Source organism: Apteryx mantelli, chromosome 2, assembly GCF_036417845.1.
Source record: "Apteryx mantelli isolate bAptMan1 chromosome 2, bAptMan1.hap1, whole genome shotgun sequence".
Lineage (NCBI taxonomy): Eukaryota > Metazoa > Chordata > Aves > Apterygiformes > Apterygidae > Apteryx > Apteryx mantelli.
Window position 1 is genome coordinate 104,788,573 of NC_089979.1, and position 18,551 is coordinate 104,807,123.

At 41.1% G+C, this 18,551-nt stretch overlaps 1 protein-coding gene across 6 annotated transcripts in view; it reads right to left on the reverse strand.

Moving 5' to 3' along the window:
- IKZF1 (IKAROS family zinc finger 1) overlaps positions 1-18,551 on the reverse strand; it is a 73,585-nt gene that overhangs the window by 42,921 nt on the left and 12,113 nt on the right. For 4 of the 6 annotated variants that reach the window (XM_067291178.1, XM_067291177.1, XM_067291176.1 and 1 more), the window contains exons 1-2: positions 17,879-18,041; positions 10,162-10,281 (exon numbers count right to left, since the gene is read on the reverse strand). In XM_067291178.1, coding sequence (XP_067147279.1) covers positions 10,162-10,281; positions 17,879-17,918 — 160 coding nt within the window. In that variant the 5' untranslated portion in view covers positions 17,919-18,041. Of the gene's footprint in view, positions 1-10,161; positions 10,282-17,878; positions 18,042-18,551 lie in introns of those variants that run through there. The other 2 variants (XM_067291174.1, XM_067291179.1) reach the window with 1 other exon arrangement.

Here is an 18,551-nt window from a genome sequence, read left to right on the forward strand (position 1 = left end):
TCAACTAGCAATGCAGCAGTAAGATTAAACAAATGTGTTGCTACCAGAGGTAATGCCTCATTACCATTACTCATTCCTTGTATTTTACACGTGTTAGGCTCCAAAACCGCTGGTCTTCTGCTAGCATTTTAACATTTCTCGTTTTTATTTCTACTTGCCATTATGTGGACAAATGGGCAGGAAGCTCAACCCCTCCCCAAAAAAGTCTAGTTCCTATTTGACTTCTAGATAAAATGCTGCAGTGTAGGTCCACACCTGCAAAGACCAGCAACCACACTGGCCCATAAGACTTCCCTGCCTCCCCCTCCAACTTTCAGCAACGTGATGTGTCAGTTACAAAATTATTTGGATTTTGGAAGGAAAAAGGATAAACCCTGATCCAAAAGGCAGATGCCTCTGTGATAATGTCATGTCAATGCTGGAGGAATAGTCTCAGGTCTCCACTGGTGGCTCCAGCCACAGGAAACCCAAGCTTTGCACTTCCACACTGGCAGACCCACGAGTGGGGGAGCTGAGGGATCACAGGGGAATGGGAGAGGACGAGCAGTCTCCTCAGAAGAGGCAGAGAAACTCGCAGCCCAAATTACGCACACAGGCAGCTGGTGGGTTGGGGTGGGGAGGGATCATGGGCAACCCAACATTACCCTCAGCCACAGAGCTGTTTCCTTCCATTTGTCAATCTTCCCTTGGCATAAAATGCAAGCAGCAGGTCTCAGTCCACCCCACTGATCTCACAGTAAGCCAACTACATTTTTCGTGGTGAATTCTTTATGCGTATGTGTTTTCTTCTCCCATGAAAGGAAACTCCCATTGGGAAAGAACTGGAAAGATCTCTCCAAAGCACAGAGGCAGTGTGAGTGGTGCAGAAACGGCAGTGTTCCTAGTTGGCACTGCCCATTTCAGTGCTAATGAAACCATTCCACTTCAACACCAACCACTGCCACCACTTCCGAGCATTGCAAAACTTATTCACAGCAGGAAAAAATAGGCTCAATAACTCTGTCCATATAATGCTGAGATGCACAGTATTGTGAATGGGAAGGGACTGATCTCCTCCCTCCAAAAAACCCTGTGCCATCACTAAAAATCAGAACACAAAGCTCTTAGCTTAGGAAAAAAAACGTAGCGTAAAAACCACCAAAGATTTGGGGAGTTCAAATCCATAGTGGGGATGTTGTCTGATCACAGCTTCTTACAAATACAGGATGCTTTTAAATGATGAAATACAGAGAATGAATATTTCCTCTTCTATAAATTGCAACACAAGCTGAAAGTGTCACCAACTTTAGTTAAACCCCACCTTTCCATTGCATTAAATATTTCTGTTACATTACTTAATCAACAGGGAGGGTAAAATCATGTGTAGATACTCTCTGTTATATGAAGGAATTAGCAACTCCTGTTAAAGTTCTCTACAATTTTTAAAAAGAAGGGGTCACAGAGCAGGCAGGGTCTTATGTAATTCCATAAAATAATCTAGAAGTTACTGAAAACTCTGGTAAGAGCAACTTCCTCAGAAGCAACTTTTCCAGGGTTAAAAAAAACTGGGTTACACTAAAGTTCTCCTTACTCTTTGGTACAGCAGGTACTGGGTCTCTTCTTCCTCCCCCTCCCCCCCTCTCTCTTTAAACCCTGATATGTGGCTTGGGAGAGTGGAAGACAGTTCATTCTGTTACACTTCTCCACTTCTGCTACACTCATTACACTTCTCAGATAAAATTTTTGACTATGTTTGGGAGAGGATGAAAGGACAGAAATGAAACAGGAAAACCAACAAGCAAAACACGGACCTTTAGTCTTTTATTTTTGGAACAGCCTTGTTTTGGTTGTAAATTGACAGAAATTCTGTGTTTGCTCTGCATTCTCCACAGCTCTATAATCCTTCAATGGGATGCTTACTCCCCTTTTTAGATACGGATTTTGGCATTTCAGAGTTGAAATCTCACTGAAGTCAAAGGGGGAGTAGGAGTCTACTCACTTCCAAAAATCCCATCTGGTGCCTGTGGTGTTACTATGGCTGATGGTGGAAGGATAGATTAGACAGCTTCTTGCTGTCCCTGCAACTCAGACACCTAAATGCTTCTGGGAACCACAGCCCTAAATTGCACTGAAGTTAAGAATTAGGCATTGGTCCCTAACTTAAAAACGTGTAGAAAACAAGGAAAGCGAAGCTCACAGCAAATGGACTACTTTACCAGGAACTACATTCCCCCTAGGTGCATCTTCACAATGCAGAATTTACTTAGTGAGGAGGGAGGGGGCAGCGGAGAGTGTTTTGCGCTGTGCACTGCAGGTCTAACCTGCTTTGGGCTGCTTTTTTCCCCCCGGCTCACTCCTGCTGGGAGGCAGCTGGATGAGGCAAGAGAGGGTTTCCAGTGAGCCATCTCCGGAGGCCTGCATTCCAGGCTCTGGTTGCTTCGGGTTCACAAGCCAGCAGCTCATTCGAGTCACCCTCCTTCACCGCAGGTGAGACGCAGAGCCAGCCCCTACCGGCTGCTGTGCCAGTTCCATCCGCCGCAAGCGCTGCAAAGCGTTTCTGCCTTGGAGGCTCGAAGAAGCCTCACTTAGCTGGCTGAGAGGGACTGAGGGGCAGATCTTGGTCACACTGAGGTAAGTGCTGCTTGCTCCTGACTTCAGGTCTCAGACTCCAAAGAGGAGCTCCCTCCAGCCTCATGCCTTTAGCACATGCAATTCACGGCTGGTTCAAGCCCAGGGAATCCCCTGGCGGCCCAGCTAAGCTGTAAACCCACCAGTGCAAATCCCTCAGGTGGCCCCAGGGACGTGGCGTTTGCTGCAGGATGGAGTCCAGGGAGCTTGCGCCAGGGGGTTGCAAGGCTGCAGGCCACCTGCAGCCAAAAAGGGGCACCGGAACGGGAGCTGAAGCTACGGAAATGGGAGGAGAGGCTGGAAAAACTCAAAACAGTGCCTTGTTCCCAAACAGTGCCTCTGCACAGGCTCCTTACACTGCACCTCTGTCCCCCAGTTAACCTGAAGAGTGCTCAGGCTGAATGACAACTCATGCAGGAGAAAAAGCAAGCCTGCAGCAAGCAGCAAACACCACGTAATAATGAATAAAGAGATGGGCAGCGGTGGGAAGGTCCATTCAAGCTCACCATGCAGAGTCATTCCCTTAAAATAAGCTTAGGTTTAGCAAGCTGCAATTACAAAGGTCCTCCCCAGCTTAAAATATGCCCCACTTCCAGCCAAAGCCCCATGTGTCTGAGCCGTGCTGCAGCCACGGCTGAGATCCTGCTAGATAATTTTAACTCCCGAGCTTGAACGGGGCTTATCGCTGAAGCACATCTCTTCTGCTCAGATAAAGACAACTTCCTCTAACTGCAGATTAGATCAGCAGGCTCAGTATCCGTACTTAAAAGCTACACTGCTAAACATGCTGCTTGTCTCCAGTTTAAACAACGCTTGCCGCTTTCTCAAAGGCGGAGAAAGGAAACTCGCACAGCTTCGAGGCTTTCCCTGTCCTTTACACTTACACCTTCCCCTCTGAAAACACGGCAACACCCAGCAGGCACTCATGAAATTGGCGGCAGCTCTACAAGCTACACAGTTTTGGAGAAATCAGGGGAAAATAAATAAATAAATAGCTCCACCGGCCACTGCAACTGCAGCAATAGAACCTGTCCTTCTGCTGAACAGGTGAGGAGTGGAAAACCTCCTTGTAAAATGAAATAGAAATTGTTGGAAAAGTACAGCTCTTTTTAGGATAAATTCCGTCCTGAAGGATTGGATTTTATCACTCCCTCTGATTATATCAGGAAGTGAAGTTTTACATGTCTGGTTGCACTGTGGTTCCTGGCCTAGCTTTGCACAGACTCAGTTAACTGAGCTAATACAGTGCTGCATACTCTAGGAGAATGGCAGTTCTCACGGCCAGACCGGCTCACTGTCCCTTTGGAAAAATACTTGCCAGTTTGTTTTGCAAACATTCACCCCCCATTATTTGCAGCAAGCATTTTTAAATTTGATGAAGAATTTGCCTACAGTAAGAAGACTGGCTTTCACCATTCCTCTGAAAATTCAGGCATGTTTTTTTCCTAAGTCATAAGCCATTGCAGAGAGTGGAGCTTGGCTCTGGTAGCATGACAAAAATCCTCAGCTCTCCAGTAGCCCTGTATATTTGGCTCTTCTGCGTCTCATTCTAGCACATTGCTCCACACTGCACACAAGGAAAACGTATCTTTGAAGGCTGGTATATACCATATATCACATACATCATATATAATGGCATTCATGAAATTTATCATGTGCCTTCTTCCACTAACCCATCCCCATCCTCCTCTATACAAGTCCCCAGAAGAGTTTTGCATAGAAAATGAATATAAACCTGACAGAAATATTTCCTATGTTCCCCTCAAAAACAGAAGATTCATACTGGCAGGCTCTCAGAACATGCTACCTTCTGTCCGTGCTGGGTATTGTACTTTGGGCCTAGAAATGGAAGCTCCAGACCAAATGAGAGGGGAGATTCCCAACTTCCCTATTTTTAAAAGTTCCAAAAATATATCAGTTACAAGTTTTTCAATTCCCTCAGAAGTCTCCTCAGTTGGACTTGCAAGCCCTGCTTCACTATGGAGGTTTATCTGCATACTCCAAACAATTTTTAAAGCTCCCCAAAACATATTGTTACAAATTTTCTCTCTGCTCTCAGGGGCTGAGAGAACTACATTAGGTGAGACTTCATCAGCAATTATTTGTGAAGGCTCATCAGCTCCTACACACTTTCGCACCTTTGAGCAACGGAGAGGTATATCTGAAAGCCGAGCAAGTACAACACATTACACAACCCTCCACGTTACACTATTCCTCTGAATCATGTTATGGCCATGCACTTACATGCCACACGTGCATTTTATTACACATACACAACAGACTACCTTCATAGCCACCAAACTCCTACAGGAGGAGTGTGCAAAGATTTTAGCTATGGCAGTCTTAGCTACCTTGGCCCCCTGCCTGCCCTGCTGAAGAGCCGGGGCAGCAGTGAGCTGAACCTGGCTCTAGCTAGGGGACTGATTTTGCAAGCTGGGGTGCGGCACTTCCCCTTTTGGCTTTTCTCCCTTGTGCCCTCCGTCTGCAGCCTTTCCACACTTTTACTCTGCCTCCACCCTGCTATGTATGAGTTGCAGCAGATTGATGTAATGGCAAGCTGTTGTGGTTGGCCTGGTGGCCCCTCAACAACACTCGTGTCCTTTCTGTCAAATGCTTAAATTCCTTTTAAGGAAATAAAGCACTGAAGCAGCTGAGGATGCTTGCCTGCCCCAGTAACTAGTTACTGGTACAGGTTAGCACCTCTGGATGACTATGGCAGCTAGGGAAAACCCCAGGATCTGAAGGCAACGCTGGGTTCCCAAAGGTGCCAGGCACCGAGGTTCTGCCACTACCAGGGCTTCTGCTTCAATAACTGTGTTATGGGAGAGAGGTAACATCAGTCCTTTTGACACTTGCCACTGGAGAAGTGTCAAAAAGCTCTTTCCTTTTAACTTCTCTCCCCATACTAGTATTCATTATTTTAAACAAATAGTTTCTAACTTCGTAATAAATCTGCTCTCTCTTTTGTCAGAAACATGACCTCCAGGACCACCGTGGCTTGTAACTTTGACATCTTCTGCCAGTTGTCCAACAGTTTCAATCCAATTTGGTGAAGTGAATTCTCCCCATCTCCTCCTCTCAGAAAGAATAATATTTGTATGTGTTATAAATTTCAGGTCCATACTGTAATCTGTGACTAGGGTGATGATAATTTTCTTCAGTAAGAAATCCATGGCTTATGTGTTGGAAGTCTAAAGGGTCATCTTTTGACAGATGTCAGTACAGAGGAGGCCCTGAGCCCACAGCCTCTTTCTGAGGCCAATAACACTGAGCTGGCTTTTTTTTTTTTAACCTATCAATGGCCAGTTATAGTATGGGCAGGTATGGATAAAGGAATGTACTGTTTGTTCTTTTAGGCAAATACTACCACTACAACACAAGGCTTTTCCTGCATGAAGTAGGGTCTGCCCTACAGCTAGCTGAATCATTGGCTTTGCACACATGGCTTTAATCAGGATACAGTCCCAGGGCAGAAACGACTCTAACCTGCAACAGCCTACCATGTGCAGGACATTCAGTACTGATTATCCAGTACTGATTATCCACAGAAGATACACGCAAAATTTAACCTGAAACTTGAACGGAGGTAGTGAGAATCAGCAGAAGATATTTTAAAACAGCTTCTATGTTATATATTAAGCATAGGAAATAGAACTGCTTGTCTAAAATAGATTACAAAGCACTAATTCTTAAAGGAATGGGTTTTCAGTGGGATGTGTATTTCTAAATAACTTAGGTCAGGATTTTAAAAGACACTGAGGAGTTTCACGGAACCATATGGATGGTAAAAGAGTCTCTAGTGCCTTAAAGACTTGTGAAAATATAGCCTTTCCCTTGTCTGAAAACCCTCCCAGTGTTTTCTAAAAAAAAGAGATCTGGCAACAGGTGAGGTGGGTGAGTGGATTAAAAAAATAATAACAGAAAAGCCACAGGTGTTTTATCAGTCTAAGAAGGAAATGTGGGAGTAGAGAAGAGGACAAGGAAGGAAGAAGGTCTAGTGGACAAAGCAGCAGAAATAGAGTTTTCAGAAGGAAGCTGCTTAACACATAATGGCATTCTGGGAGTTACAACATTAAAAAGATGGCAAGCTCATCAAGGAAGTAAAGAGATGTAGCAGCGATCAAAGTACATCTTTTAATATGGTTTCGCTTTGCTGTGCTGCTTTGAGGTATTACCAAAAACTTTGGATGGCTTTACTCTCACAGATGACCTTTTCACACCTGTTTATCATTTCTGCAGTGGTCAGAAGCATCTCCTGTGTTGGGTGCCTCTATCTGGGGAGACAACTGAAAGGATGCTTTTCATGAACCTCTGAACACCTCCCTTTAAAATTTGTACCCTGCCTAGTAATTTTAAGTGAGCCACTCAAAAACTGAAGGCACCCAAGGAAAATCTGGGCAGGTGAATTTTGTAGTGTAACTTATAGAGTCCACTGCAGCTTTGTTCTCAGAGGAGAGAAAGATGTTTCAAATGGTTCCTTCTATTAGGTCCATAGCACCAAGTTTAATTCTCAGTCTAGGGTTGGAAGAAGCAAGAAAGGAGATTTCTGAAAACACAAGGGGAGCTACAGCCTATCATTTTTTTCTAAAAATAACTTATTTTCCCCAATCTTTGACCTTTAAAATGTTAAGTTCATGAAAAATAATTAACCTTTTGACACTAAGGTTAAAGGTTTCATGAAGTGTTACTACAAATGTAAGTAAGCAAATGGTCATTTGAACATTTCTATCTTACAGGCCAATTAAAACTAACAACAGTTTTTTCACCTAATTTTACTAAGATGAGGCAAATAGTTACTCTCTTCCATTTAACAAAATGGCAATTTCCAATGTTAGCTCCATAACCCCAAATGTAAAAAAAAAAAAAAAAAAAAATTGCTCCAGAGCCTAGTGTCTCTCTTCAACACACGTCTGAGACAAACTAACATGCCTTAGTGCGTGGAGTGAGGACAGCTGATCTTCCAGGATGTTATAGATCAAGTGGGATGTAGTGTAAATCATATGCTGAAATACAGCACAGTACACAGGGGATTCCCTTTGCATGAAGGAAACAGATGGGACATTAGGAAAGTCATATAGAGAAAAATCGTTGCCTGGTCGTATCTGCTCATGTGAATCGCCTGTCAATTACCATAGGCCACAAGTTATCATCCTGCTACAAGGTATATATAGTTGGTGGGTCTTTACAGTAATTTGTTGCCTACCTATTACTCTTCAAACTACCCTTTAAGATCATCCTTTTCTACCTAAGTTCTGTGATAAACAGAGGTGAGAAAAAGATCTTCAGACAGGCTTGGAGATGACAGCATTGCACAGAACACTAAGCCCATCTACGCTGCCATAGGACTGCTAAGATAGAAAGACAGTCCACTGCTTCTCTAATATATCTATGGGGTAATATAGGCCAAACATTCTTGAATATCCTGTTATTAACCTGGTTAATCCCTGACTGGCAAACTTTTATTTCATAACAATCCTTGTTAGCGCTCCAGAATGTGCACAGCAATCGTACCCCTTCTGATATGTTTTGTGCATGTGTTCAGACATGGGTTGTTTTTTTTTTTAATAGGAGAATATAATTTTTCAGTTCAAAAAAATAGGAGAACATAATTTTTCAATTTCAAAAGAAAGTCAGGTGAGGGCTAGAAAAAGGAGTATTAGAAAAGGTGAAAGTGAAGGCAGCTTTACAGAAAAGACAAAGAAGACAAGTGTTGGAGTTGATGCCTACAGTTAAGATCATCCATGAAGTGAAACATAATGAATTGTCTTTGTTTCTGTTGTCTGTGGTAAATGTCTCACTACAACAATGTGACCCTTCTAAACCAAACAGCCATGGCTTGAGAGAGCGGCTGTAGAAAAAGATGCTGAAGTCAGGACAAGGAAAATCTGTTTTATTGCTGGGTGCACAAAGAAAAACTAATGAGGACTCATGGAACTTATTGTATTTAGAATGCCAAGGATAATATTTTCTCTGTCATTTATTACAATAACCTTTAATATCTATTTACTGCATATTAATATATAATTGAACTATTGGGAGAATCATTACATCATCAGCAAATGTAAATCTCATCATTGCTTGTTCTGTATGATATTTGTGAAGGGAAATGAATTCAATGCAAAATGTGTTTATTTGATTTCAAACATGGGATTGTTTTAAATTAAGGGTTGAATATTTTGTAGAGTTTAGCTATTGCGGGAGAAAAGAGGTGTAACTCATTTTGCAGAGTTGGTAGACAAGCAATAAAGGGAAGATTTTGGCCAAAGAAACTTGGTATTGAGAAGCAAAGCACTGCGTAAGCGATCAGATTATTAAAAAGCACTTTTAAACATTAAGGTTTTTCATCAGGTATGTAACTATGCATGTAGGAGCTGAACTTTACACTTCTCTTTTTGGTAACGGGATCAAATGGTAAATAAAGTGAAGGTGCATAAGATACTGTATTTTCTCCTAGTTAGCACTGGGGGTTGGAAGTACGTTCCATTCCTAATGTTGACGTCACTGTGCTATATTACCCTGATTTGGTTATTTCACTTTTTGTACCTTCTTTTCCACCTCCTGTCCTTTACTGGACTTCCCTAGGCTATAACCATTTCAAGTAACTTGCAGTCTTAACTGTAGACACTCTTCTACCCCAGCCCTTGTTCATACTATAGGAATATAAAAGTGAGGAGTAACACTTTAATTTGCAGATAAACAAAGATATTCACTCCCTTTTCCTCTCCTGCTATATTTTTATCATATAAGGCAGTAATCACAGCATTCTGGGAGTCATTATACTTTTTTTTTTTTTTTTTTGCTAGTAAACAAACATCATGCCCATCAGTAACATCGTCTAGTTTTTCTTTAGTGGGTTATATGTGAGCTAATACATGCAATAGCCAGCAGCATAGCTAGTTCTTGGTGTGGATTCTGGAATTCCAAAGAAGAAACAGGATTTTGCAGAATCATCTCTGAACAATACTTTGTTTTAAGCCAACAGACTTGATCAATTGTGGACACTTACCCAGGAAAACAAAGTTTAAGTGTTTTTTTGAAATTCTTCCAGTTAAAAAAAGGGTAAATGAAGAACAGATATTGTAATCTAAAAAATGTGAATAACATGCATGTTCTAATATGACATTTTGGGAGAAATCTGAACAGGTAACATTCAAGATAACATTTGAATAAATAGCAAAAATAACAACAAAAATACCCAACAGTTTACTGACTTTTTATCAAATCTGAGTTAAGGTAATATTTCATTCCATTTTCTATGTAGAGTGAAAACCATCTGCCTGGGGGGGGGGGGAATTTCATGCAATCAGTTATGCTTTAGAAATAAGATAAATAGTAGGATCTTTCTAACTTCTTCGGGGAAGAAAAGGCTCACTATCCTTCAAAATGCCTTTCCAAAAGAGAAGGTTGCACAAAAAGTGCTGAACACTTGAGTAATCCTGTGCCTAACCAGATGAAAAGGCACAGGACCTGCCTGTACACCAGCTTGCTATGTAGTACTTTGTTTAAGGTTATACAGTACTAATATTTCTTATCAGAGTGGACTAGTCATCTTACCCAAGACTCTTTCATTCTTAGAGTTCTGCTGTCCTCCAGTACTAGTTGAAAGGTCCTCTGGTACAGGCATAGGTTCATCTGCATCATCTGGGACATCACTAATCGGAGGACTTTCCTTTCCTAGTAGTGAAGAAAGCAGCATCAGTCAGTCATCAGTCATAGCCTCATTTTCAAATAATTGTACAAGCAGAACCATAAACTAAATAAAACTTAGAGAAAAAAAAGGTCAGTTAACAACACTATTAAACTCATGACTTACACAGGACCAAAACCTGCTGTCTTTCTGCAAAAAAAGCTTCTCTGGAATAGAGGGGGAATTGTATTTGTGAAAAGAATGCATGGCCAGTGTCTCTTCCACATTTACTGAAGCTGGCATACATTATCAGCCTTAACCTTTTAGATATTTGTAACGTATACAAATACTTTTTTAGCTGCTATGCTTGGAAGATCCAGTTCAGTCAATGTATACCGAGAGATTACAAGGGTATCAGATGGCTATCTTTTGTAAAAACTCTTCTTTCTTCTATGAATGCTTCTTGAAAGCAAGTCCATTTTTGCTTCAGTGACATAATAAACTCTAACTCACAAATATTCTGGGGCTCTAACAGAACTACTCCAAAAATTTTTTTTTTTATCTTCAGCAGGCTTCCCTAAAATCCACAGATCAAACTTTGGCTGATTCTTGTGCCTAATGACAATCAAGTGCCTACAGTTCCTGGGACTTCCTAAAACATGTAATTAACACAGGTCAGTCAAAACACGACTTCCAAGGTTTTACGATCTCTTATATGCAAAGAGGAAACAAACCCCAGCAGCTTGTGTACACAAGTTCTGCAGAAGAAACCAGTGTGGTGCTGTTGTGTGTTGTAAGCATAATGGAACTCTTTTAGTGCCAAATGCAACACATTTAGGAAAAGAAGACTCTTGCTAAGTATTGCACTTCCAGAAACAGCAAGGTTTCTTGGTTTAGCCATCAGTCACAGCATACATGTCCTACCCACAGGACCCACCCTGTCTTCCAAAGTTTCTTTTAAAATGCCTTCACACATTGGGAACAAAAACATAGCTTGGACAGAACTACCAAAAGAATTATCTAAGAGATTAGTTTCCCCTACTATTACTAAAAGGCTGTTCTTTGAATTAATAGCAAAGAAGACAATAGGCCCAGAGCAGGATCTGAACTCGGTAATATTGACATAAGACCTGTCTCCAAAATGGAGTTTTTACCAACTTACACTGATACAACCTATTAGTCATCCTGTAGCAATCAGAACTCCATCAGGGGCAGGCATTTTATAGCATAAAGGCCTAGCAAATCAGTGTTTTTTTCTAATGAGCATTCCCTCATTGACACACAAGCATTAATTCATTGTGAAATCAGTTCTCAGAAAAGGAAAAATTAAAACCAACATAGCTTACTTGAGTGATAGCAGTCTGGTGATGGCAGTTATGGATTTGTTCTAGTGTTAACTTACAAACAAAAAAATAGTTTCCTCCCAACCTCCTGGATCAGAAAGCATCATGCTTTCTGATCTGCACCGGTCATGGCTAGAAATGCAGACATACAGGAAATGACAGGTAGGTTTAAGTCACCTTTCACATCATCCCACTCTCTTCCAAAGGCCTGGCAAACTCAGGACTGCTCTCACCTACAGTAGCTGCACAGGCCCCAGTCGTGGTTCCTTCCTCAGCCAAAGAGCAAGGCTGCCCTGTCACGCAATATTTTCCCCATGCGCTGAGGAGCAAGGAATAGAGCATGCGACCAAAACCCTTTTACACAGGGATAATCCTTGCTGTCTCCCTCACAGCACAACAGCATAGAGAACTCAAATTCCCACAAGCATTAAAAAATATACTTGTATGTCCTTGAAAACAAAATAACTTTTTATCTATTAGATCCTTAACTGCCTCTAATGTCCGTAATCTTCTTGCAAAGATCAGCTCCAAATACTTGAAGTAGGATAAATGTGGAGCAAAGTAGTTCGTTTGCACTGTTTAAGTGCACAAATCTAGGTTTAAAGGAATGAAAGTGGGGGAATGTGGACTGCATTTCTTAATGATGCATCTATCAGACTGCAGAATAATCTCCAAAAGGGAGTGGTGGGAGCAGAGTCAGATGAATCATCTAAAACTGCAGGGCCGGAAGGCTCGAGGATAACTAACAAACAGTCCCGCACTGGCAGAGGGGTGGATTATTCCCCAGCCCCCAGCTCCATCGTCTGTGGCATATTCTTAAACCAACAAAATCACAGCCACTGGATGTGTGTGCAACAGTAAAGATGGACTGCATAAAGGAAAAAGAAGGACTATGAATTTTACAGTAGAGGAAGGTAAAAGCAGGAAGTAAGCTCATTAAAACAGTTCTTGCCATTCACTGTTCAGCTTTTTTTTTTTTTTTTTTAAGAGTTATTCCTGTAGTTTTCTTCGCTACCTTATGGGATTTAAGAAACTTAAAGAACTGCCAACAACTTTTCTGATGCAAGTCCCAGGCTGCCAAGCTGAGCTATATCTCATGGACAGGAAGCAGGGGTGATGAGAGACTGGTTGAACTATTTCAGCCTTTTCAAAAAAAAACCCCCAAAACCAGTAGTTTAATCTGAGGGCAAGGGGCAGTGTGATCAGAATCAGCTTTCTTGACAGTACATCTAGCTTTAGAAAATTGGTTAAAAAGTAATAGTAATTAACAGCCACCTGCAAGTTCCAGGGTTCAAGATGTGCTTCCAGTTACACAAATGCAAGTTCTTAGGCTCTGACTTAGTTTAGATTCAAGAGAACAGTTACCCTAAAAAGCTGAGCGCTTTAACGGTTACAAACCAACATAAACAGATAATATCAGAGGTATAAGATAACGAAAAGCAAACAAAATCAAAACTCTATTAACTCGTAGTTAATCATCCCACAATAAGTAGGATAAGTAGGATGCTTTGAAGATAATTCAAAGCAGTCTTTGGGAACAGAAACATTTTAGTAGGTCAGTACTTTGGCAGTTTATAGTGAACTGTTTAGTTTACTAAACAGATATGGATCTTCTACTTGTTAAATTAAGAGCCATTTGCCCAGATGGCATGAATCAGAGTAGCTCCACAGACTCGGTGGGGCAGAGCTGCAGAAGTTGGAGACCTGGTGGCTCTTCTTTCTTTGAAGGAGACTGCAGTTAAGAAAACTTTACTTAGTAAACTTGGCTTTAATGACTCATCTCACATCACTTGATTTCTTCATGTTGCACATGATAGAGAAATCCCTGCATGCAAAAAGACAGGGTAAAAATAGTGGATTTAAAATAGACATATTTGTGGAGCCCTGTGTCTTAGATTCAGAGCATGATATTCATATTTCATGCCTTAACTACATCTAAATTGTTATACTACAATAAGCTCACTACTGAATGGTAATCTTACAGATATGCAATCTCACTAACACACTTTTGCCAATGAATTTAGAAATGGTAAGGGGGAGACGGTGGGAAAAGTTTCCCATTTAATTTCCAGCAGGCATGTCCAGAATAATAACTGGTTGAAGGGATGCAGCTGAAAAAAAGCTAGTGGCAAATACTGGGGCAAACTGTTAAAATGTCACATAACAGAGCAAAGTACTATAGATTTATTGCATTCCCATTTTACATTTTTTGCTCAAAAATAAGTGAAGCATAATCAGTGCAATCTAACCTCTGGATTTTGGGGGTTTTGTTTTTATAAAGAGCCATCTGACATATCAAATAAAAAAGGCACAGGAGCTTTAGAGGGAAGGCAGAAGACTTTTGGGGTATCAAAGTTCTGTTTCTGGTGCTGCCACTGATTCATGGCTTGCCCTTGGTTAAGCCATATATGCTGGTATTCTCAAGTGCAGGCTATATGATACATTCCCCCAATTCATACTGAAGCTCTGAAACATGGTCTCAGATTTCCAAACACTGCCATTTCTATATGAAAATTGTCACAGACAGGCCTAACCTACCAGTAGTGCCTGGTAGGATCCTCAGCTTCCCCATACTTCAGTTTCCTCACCTGTGCTCTAGTAATTTAGCATAGGCATGAGGAAAGGGAACCAAGTGCCCAGTCCTATAAGGTTTCATGCATCCAAAGTTTCTTCAGTTTTGAGAGCTCTTCAGTTCATGCCAGAGTGGTGTTGCTAACACTACTACTGTTAAAAACAAAGAACAGGATTTCTTACGGAAATTTCAATCACTATCCTTTTACAAACTAATGTTGGGTGTATCTAATGCCTGAGGATTGTTTTGAGTGGAAACCCTAGAGCGACTGAAGAAGTTATGCAAGAAAAACAATATAGAGATTTTCTGGCTTGAAGTCAGAACTCAGTTCATGTCCCATTTTCACTAGTGCAATCTCAGACCTCAAGCAAGCAAGAAGAGAGTCACTCCAGGACAGGAGCCAGACTCTCAGGTGGTATAAAGCAGCCCAGGATACACTCATTTACACCTTCCCAGAATCTAGCAAGAACGGCAAATGCAAAACTCTTCTCCCTGCTTTTGCACAGAGCAGCACAGCCTGGTAGGTGCTAGGGGGATCTTTTTATGTTAGATGTGGAAACATTTGTACCATTTTTTCACCTTCCTTAAGTGTTAGGCCCTAGAACTGAGAAAAAAAAAAAAAAAAGGGCAGGAAAAATACTGCTTGTTAAGTGAGATATTATCTGTGTTTTCTGATTCTCTTGTATGGGTGCCGGATACCATTTGGTTAAATGTATGTCAGCTCTCTCCTCATTTCAGAACTGCAACTGCTTGCCTCATGAAATATCGCTTTCAGGAGAAAGAAAAAAAAAAGTGTGAACTCTGAGCTGGTCACACGGTATTTCAGTTCCTTTAGGAGCGAGCAAGGCCTTGCTTCCCAGAAGTGGGAATGTCTGTGGGCACATGGGGCCAGGCTTGCTCACACTAGCTTTATGCTTGGGTGGCCCAGCTTGCCCCTGTCGCACCTTGAGTCAGCTACAGCTGCCTAACCCAAGTGGCTGCAAAACGCTGCTTCTGAGCTGAGAGGACTCTTTCTAGAGACCTATTTTATTTCTGGTAAGGAACAAACAAACAACCCCCCATCCCTGCCTAACAAATTAAAAAAAATAAAAATCACACATGCTGGTGAACCAAGTCAGCTAAATCCATTAGCTCGGATAGTAAGCTACCTCTGATGCGCATTAGCCACAGTGCAGGAGAAATGAGTAAAGGTGTTTTTCAGCTAACGTGACAACTCCACAATCCAGAAACTGAACACTGCCAAACTGGTTCCCAATAGATAGCAGGGCCCTCTCGTCATGCAAGGAAGCATCCCAGCAGCATCCAGAAGCCCAGGAGGAGAAGGGGGAAAACTCCTTTCTGAAATTTGCCAGCTTTATGAGAAAGAGGTAGGCAACACCCCTGTACCTTCAGACACTTTACCTGTAAGCTCTAGCAAGAGCTTATGAAGAGCCAATATCTACGGAGCCTAATCTGACCAGCTCCTGTTTCCAGAAGGCTGAGTTCACACACAACTCAGATCAAAAGTGAAAATAAATTTGCAAGCTCTTTGGCTACTTTTTTCCCAAATCCAATAAACTCACAAACTCCGCTCAGAGAAAGCCCCAGATTAAATGATCAGCAGCTCAGTCGCAGGATAGAATAGGAAGAGTCAGTGCAGAATGTTTGCTGTAATGTGCCTGTGTAGGCCTACCTCTTTTGTCAGAGGTAAAATTCCTCTTACTCTGATTCTTTTAAAAGAGACTCCCCTTACCACAAAAGAGTATTATTTTCATCAGTATGATTTGCCACAAATGCCGAAGGGCATAGGTAAAGCACTACAGTGATTCCAATCCTGAAAAACAGAGCTACAAAAAAGTGTGTGTGTGTATATATATAAAATATACATACATAAATATATATATACAATGTATATATACATGCACACACATTCACAATAGCAAAGTTTTTTGCAAATCTTCCCTCTCAAGGGGAGAGGCAGACCATAAAAGTAGTAAAGAGTATGACCTTCTAATCCACTCCTTGACTCAAGACAACATTTTCCACACTACTACTCCTCACATTAAAAAAAAGTAATAAGTAACACCCTCCTGAGAGGCAGCAGGTGTGGAATTCAGATTAATGCCATTGTAAAAAAAAACTCACAAAGGTTAGGTGTGGATATACAGGGGAATAGGCGCTGCCACACAGGAAGAGGAGGTCGGGGCTGCTGCCCCAGGAGCTCATGCAAGGAGCTCTGCAGCACGCAGAACAACTGGACTTGAGTCACTGTGTGTTTCAATGCTTTGAGCAGATCCCCAGCGTTTCGTCCCCATAAAGAGTGGCGGGATTAAAACCCCACTGCTTTTTCTGCTAGAGGAGGACATGCTCCAAACACAGCATGTGTAGGACATGTTATATTTCATTTATAAACTGTTTCAGCTTTCAACAAAACAACAATGTTAAGTATACCCAGGTATAATTTTAAAAATGTTAAGTGGGGAGGGGAGTGCAACATGCCTGCACAGTGCTCACTGGAATGACTTCTCTATACTAAAGGTAGCTGAAAATCTTCTGTTAGAATGAAGGATTATTATATTGTTCTTTCAAACAGACAATGTCTTTGATTTTCAATTTTCAGATGACACAAAAAGTTCTCAGTGCCAAATTTTGAGGAAACTCCTCAACATCTTTATAAAGGAGAGCAGCAGAAAAAAAAAAAAGAAAAAACAAAGGAATTATGTCCATGTATTTCTGGAAAAACCCATGACCTAGCCACCCACACTATACCAGGACCTTCATGATCTCTTACAGTTGGCGTCTAGGTCTTGAACCTACACTACCTGAGAGCTGTCTCTTAAAAGCGAGCCATACGCCCAGCCTGTGTGCCGGAAGGAGGCCTTGGTGAACAGGGCTGGTGTGCTCCAGGCAGAACACTAAAAGTGAAAACTGAAAGCCATTAGCCGTTGCAGCTGTCAGCATATTAGGGAAAAATAGGAAAAATACTAACTTTTTCAATTGCTGGAGCACGACAGTGTAAATAAATAGTTATTATTTTGCTAAATTGCATTACCCATTTGCTAAGGAACCACTTTCCAGTGAAATTAAGAATAAAACCTCCCACAGAAGCATCAATAGGTTGTAATACTTTGCTGAATCCTATCTATACTAGGATAGGGCAAATTTTAGAAACCTAACTTCTCTATAGTTTAAACCTTTTTTTCCAAATACTATTTTCCTGGACAAAAACAGTTAACGCTTGTCAATTAGCATTTTTATATGTCTGAAGTAAAATGTTTAAAGCTTATATGTTTAAAGTAAAGCTTTCCAAAAGCTTTGGAAAAAGTCAAACAGACCTATGCGGTAAATAAAGTTTGTTTGCTTTTAATTAGTATTTTTCCCCCTCCCATCTTGCGAACTTTGTTTGTTCTGTATTTATTTTGTAACAATCAGAATTTTGCTCCCAAAAGAAAGAGTGTAAATGTGCACCTGAGTGTGCTTCAAGGATACACTACCACAGGTCTAATGCAAAATTACTTCTACACTCCTATATTCCCTTGACTTCTTTATTTACCCAGTTCCTTTTAAAAAAATCCATGCACTGCTGGGCTTGATATTAAGTGATATCATTAATTATATCTCAATTCCCACTCTGGTTTTAAAAAAGACCCAAAGCAATTTTATTGATAACAATAAAAACATTACACTGGGCTAGAAAGATGAGCAGGAATTTAGGATTTTCTTCATAGATGTATTCCTTAAGAACCTCACCTGAAACCTGGGACATATCTTGAGCCTCATCTGTTTCCATTTTCCTCAAGTTATCTGAGAAGAGAGGAAGAGCCTTAAGTTAATGCAAAATAACATGCACATATACACACACACAAAAAGAACAAAACCCGCACACAGAGAGAAGGAGAAAGAAGACGAAGGGTAAAAAAAAAACCCTTTGCTATTTAACTATAAGATTATCTGGGAAGAATAATGTATTTTTCTCTTTATTTCCTCCCCGCATACTTGCTGGAGTATCAGACTGGCACAGACCTTGATCCTTTTAAAAACAGCATTACAAAGATTTATAAAAATATCATTAGAAGCACAGGAGGACCAAATTTGTTATTTATTGTTAATTTCCTACTGCATAATAACCCAAAATGCAAACTGACTGCAACAAAATTAAGCAGAAAATTAAATGGCCCTGGGTCATTGTAGGCACAGAATTCATTCTCTTGGTTGATCCATAGTTATGTTCTTTCTAATTTACTGAGCATGCATCGATGAACCTTGAGTCAGCTTGGTGACACGTGTACAATCAGCAATCAAAAAACGAAGCAATTTGCTGAAGAATGTCTCATTTACCCAGGCAGAGCTGCATATCTGAGCAGCAACCGCCACTACCGCCATTAATAATGAATACACCTCCAGCAGGAGCAGATGGGCAAAA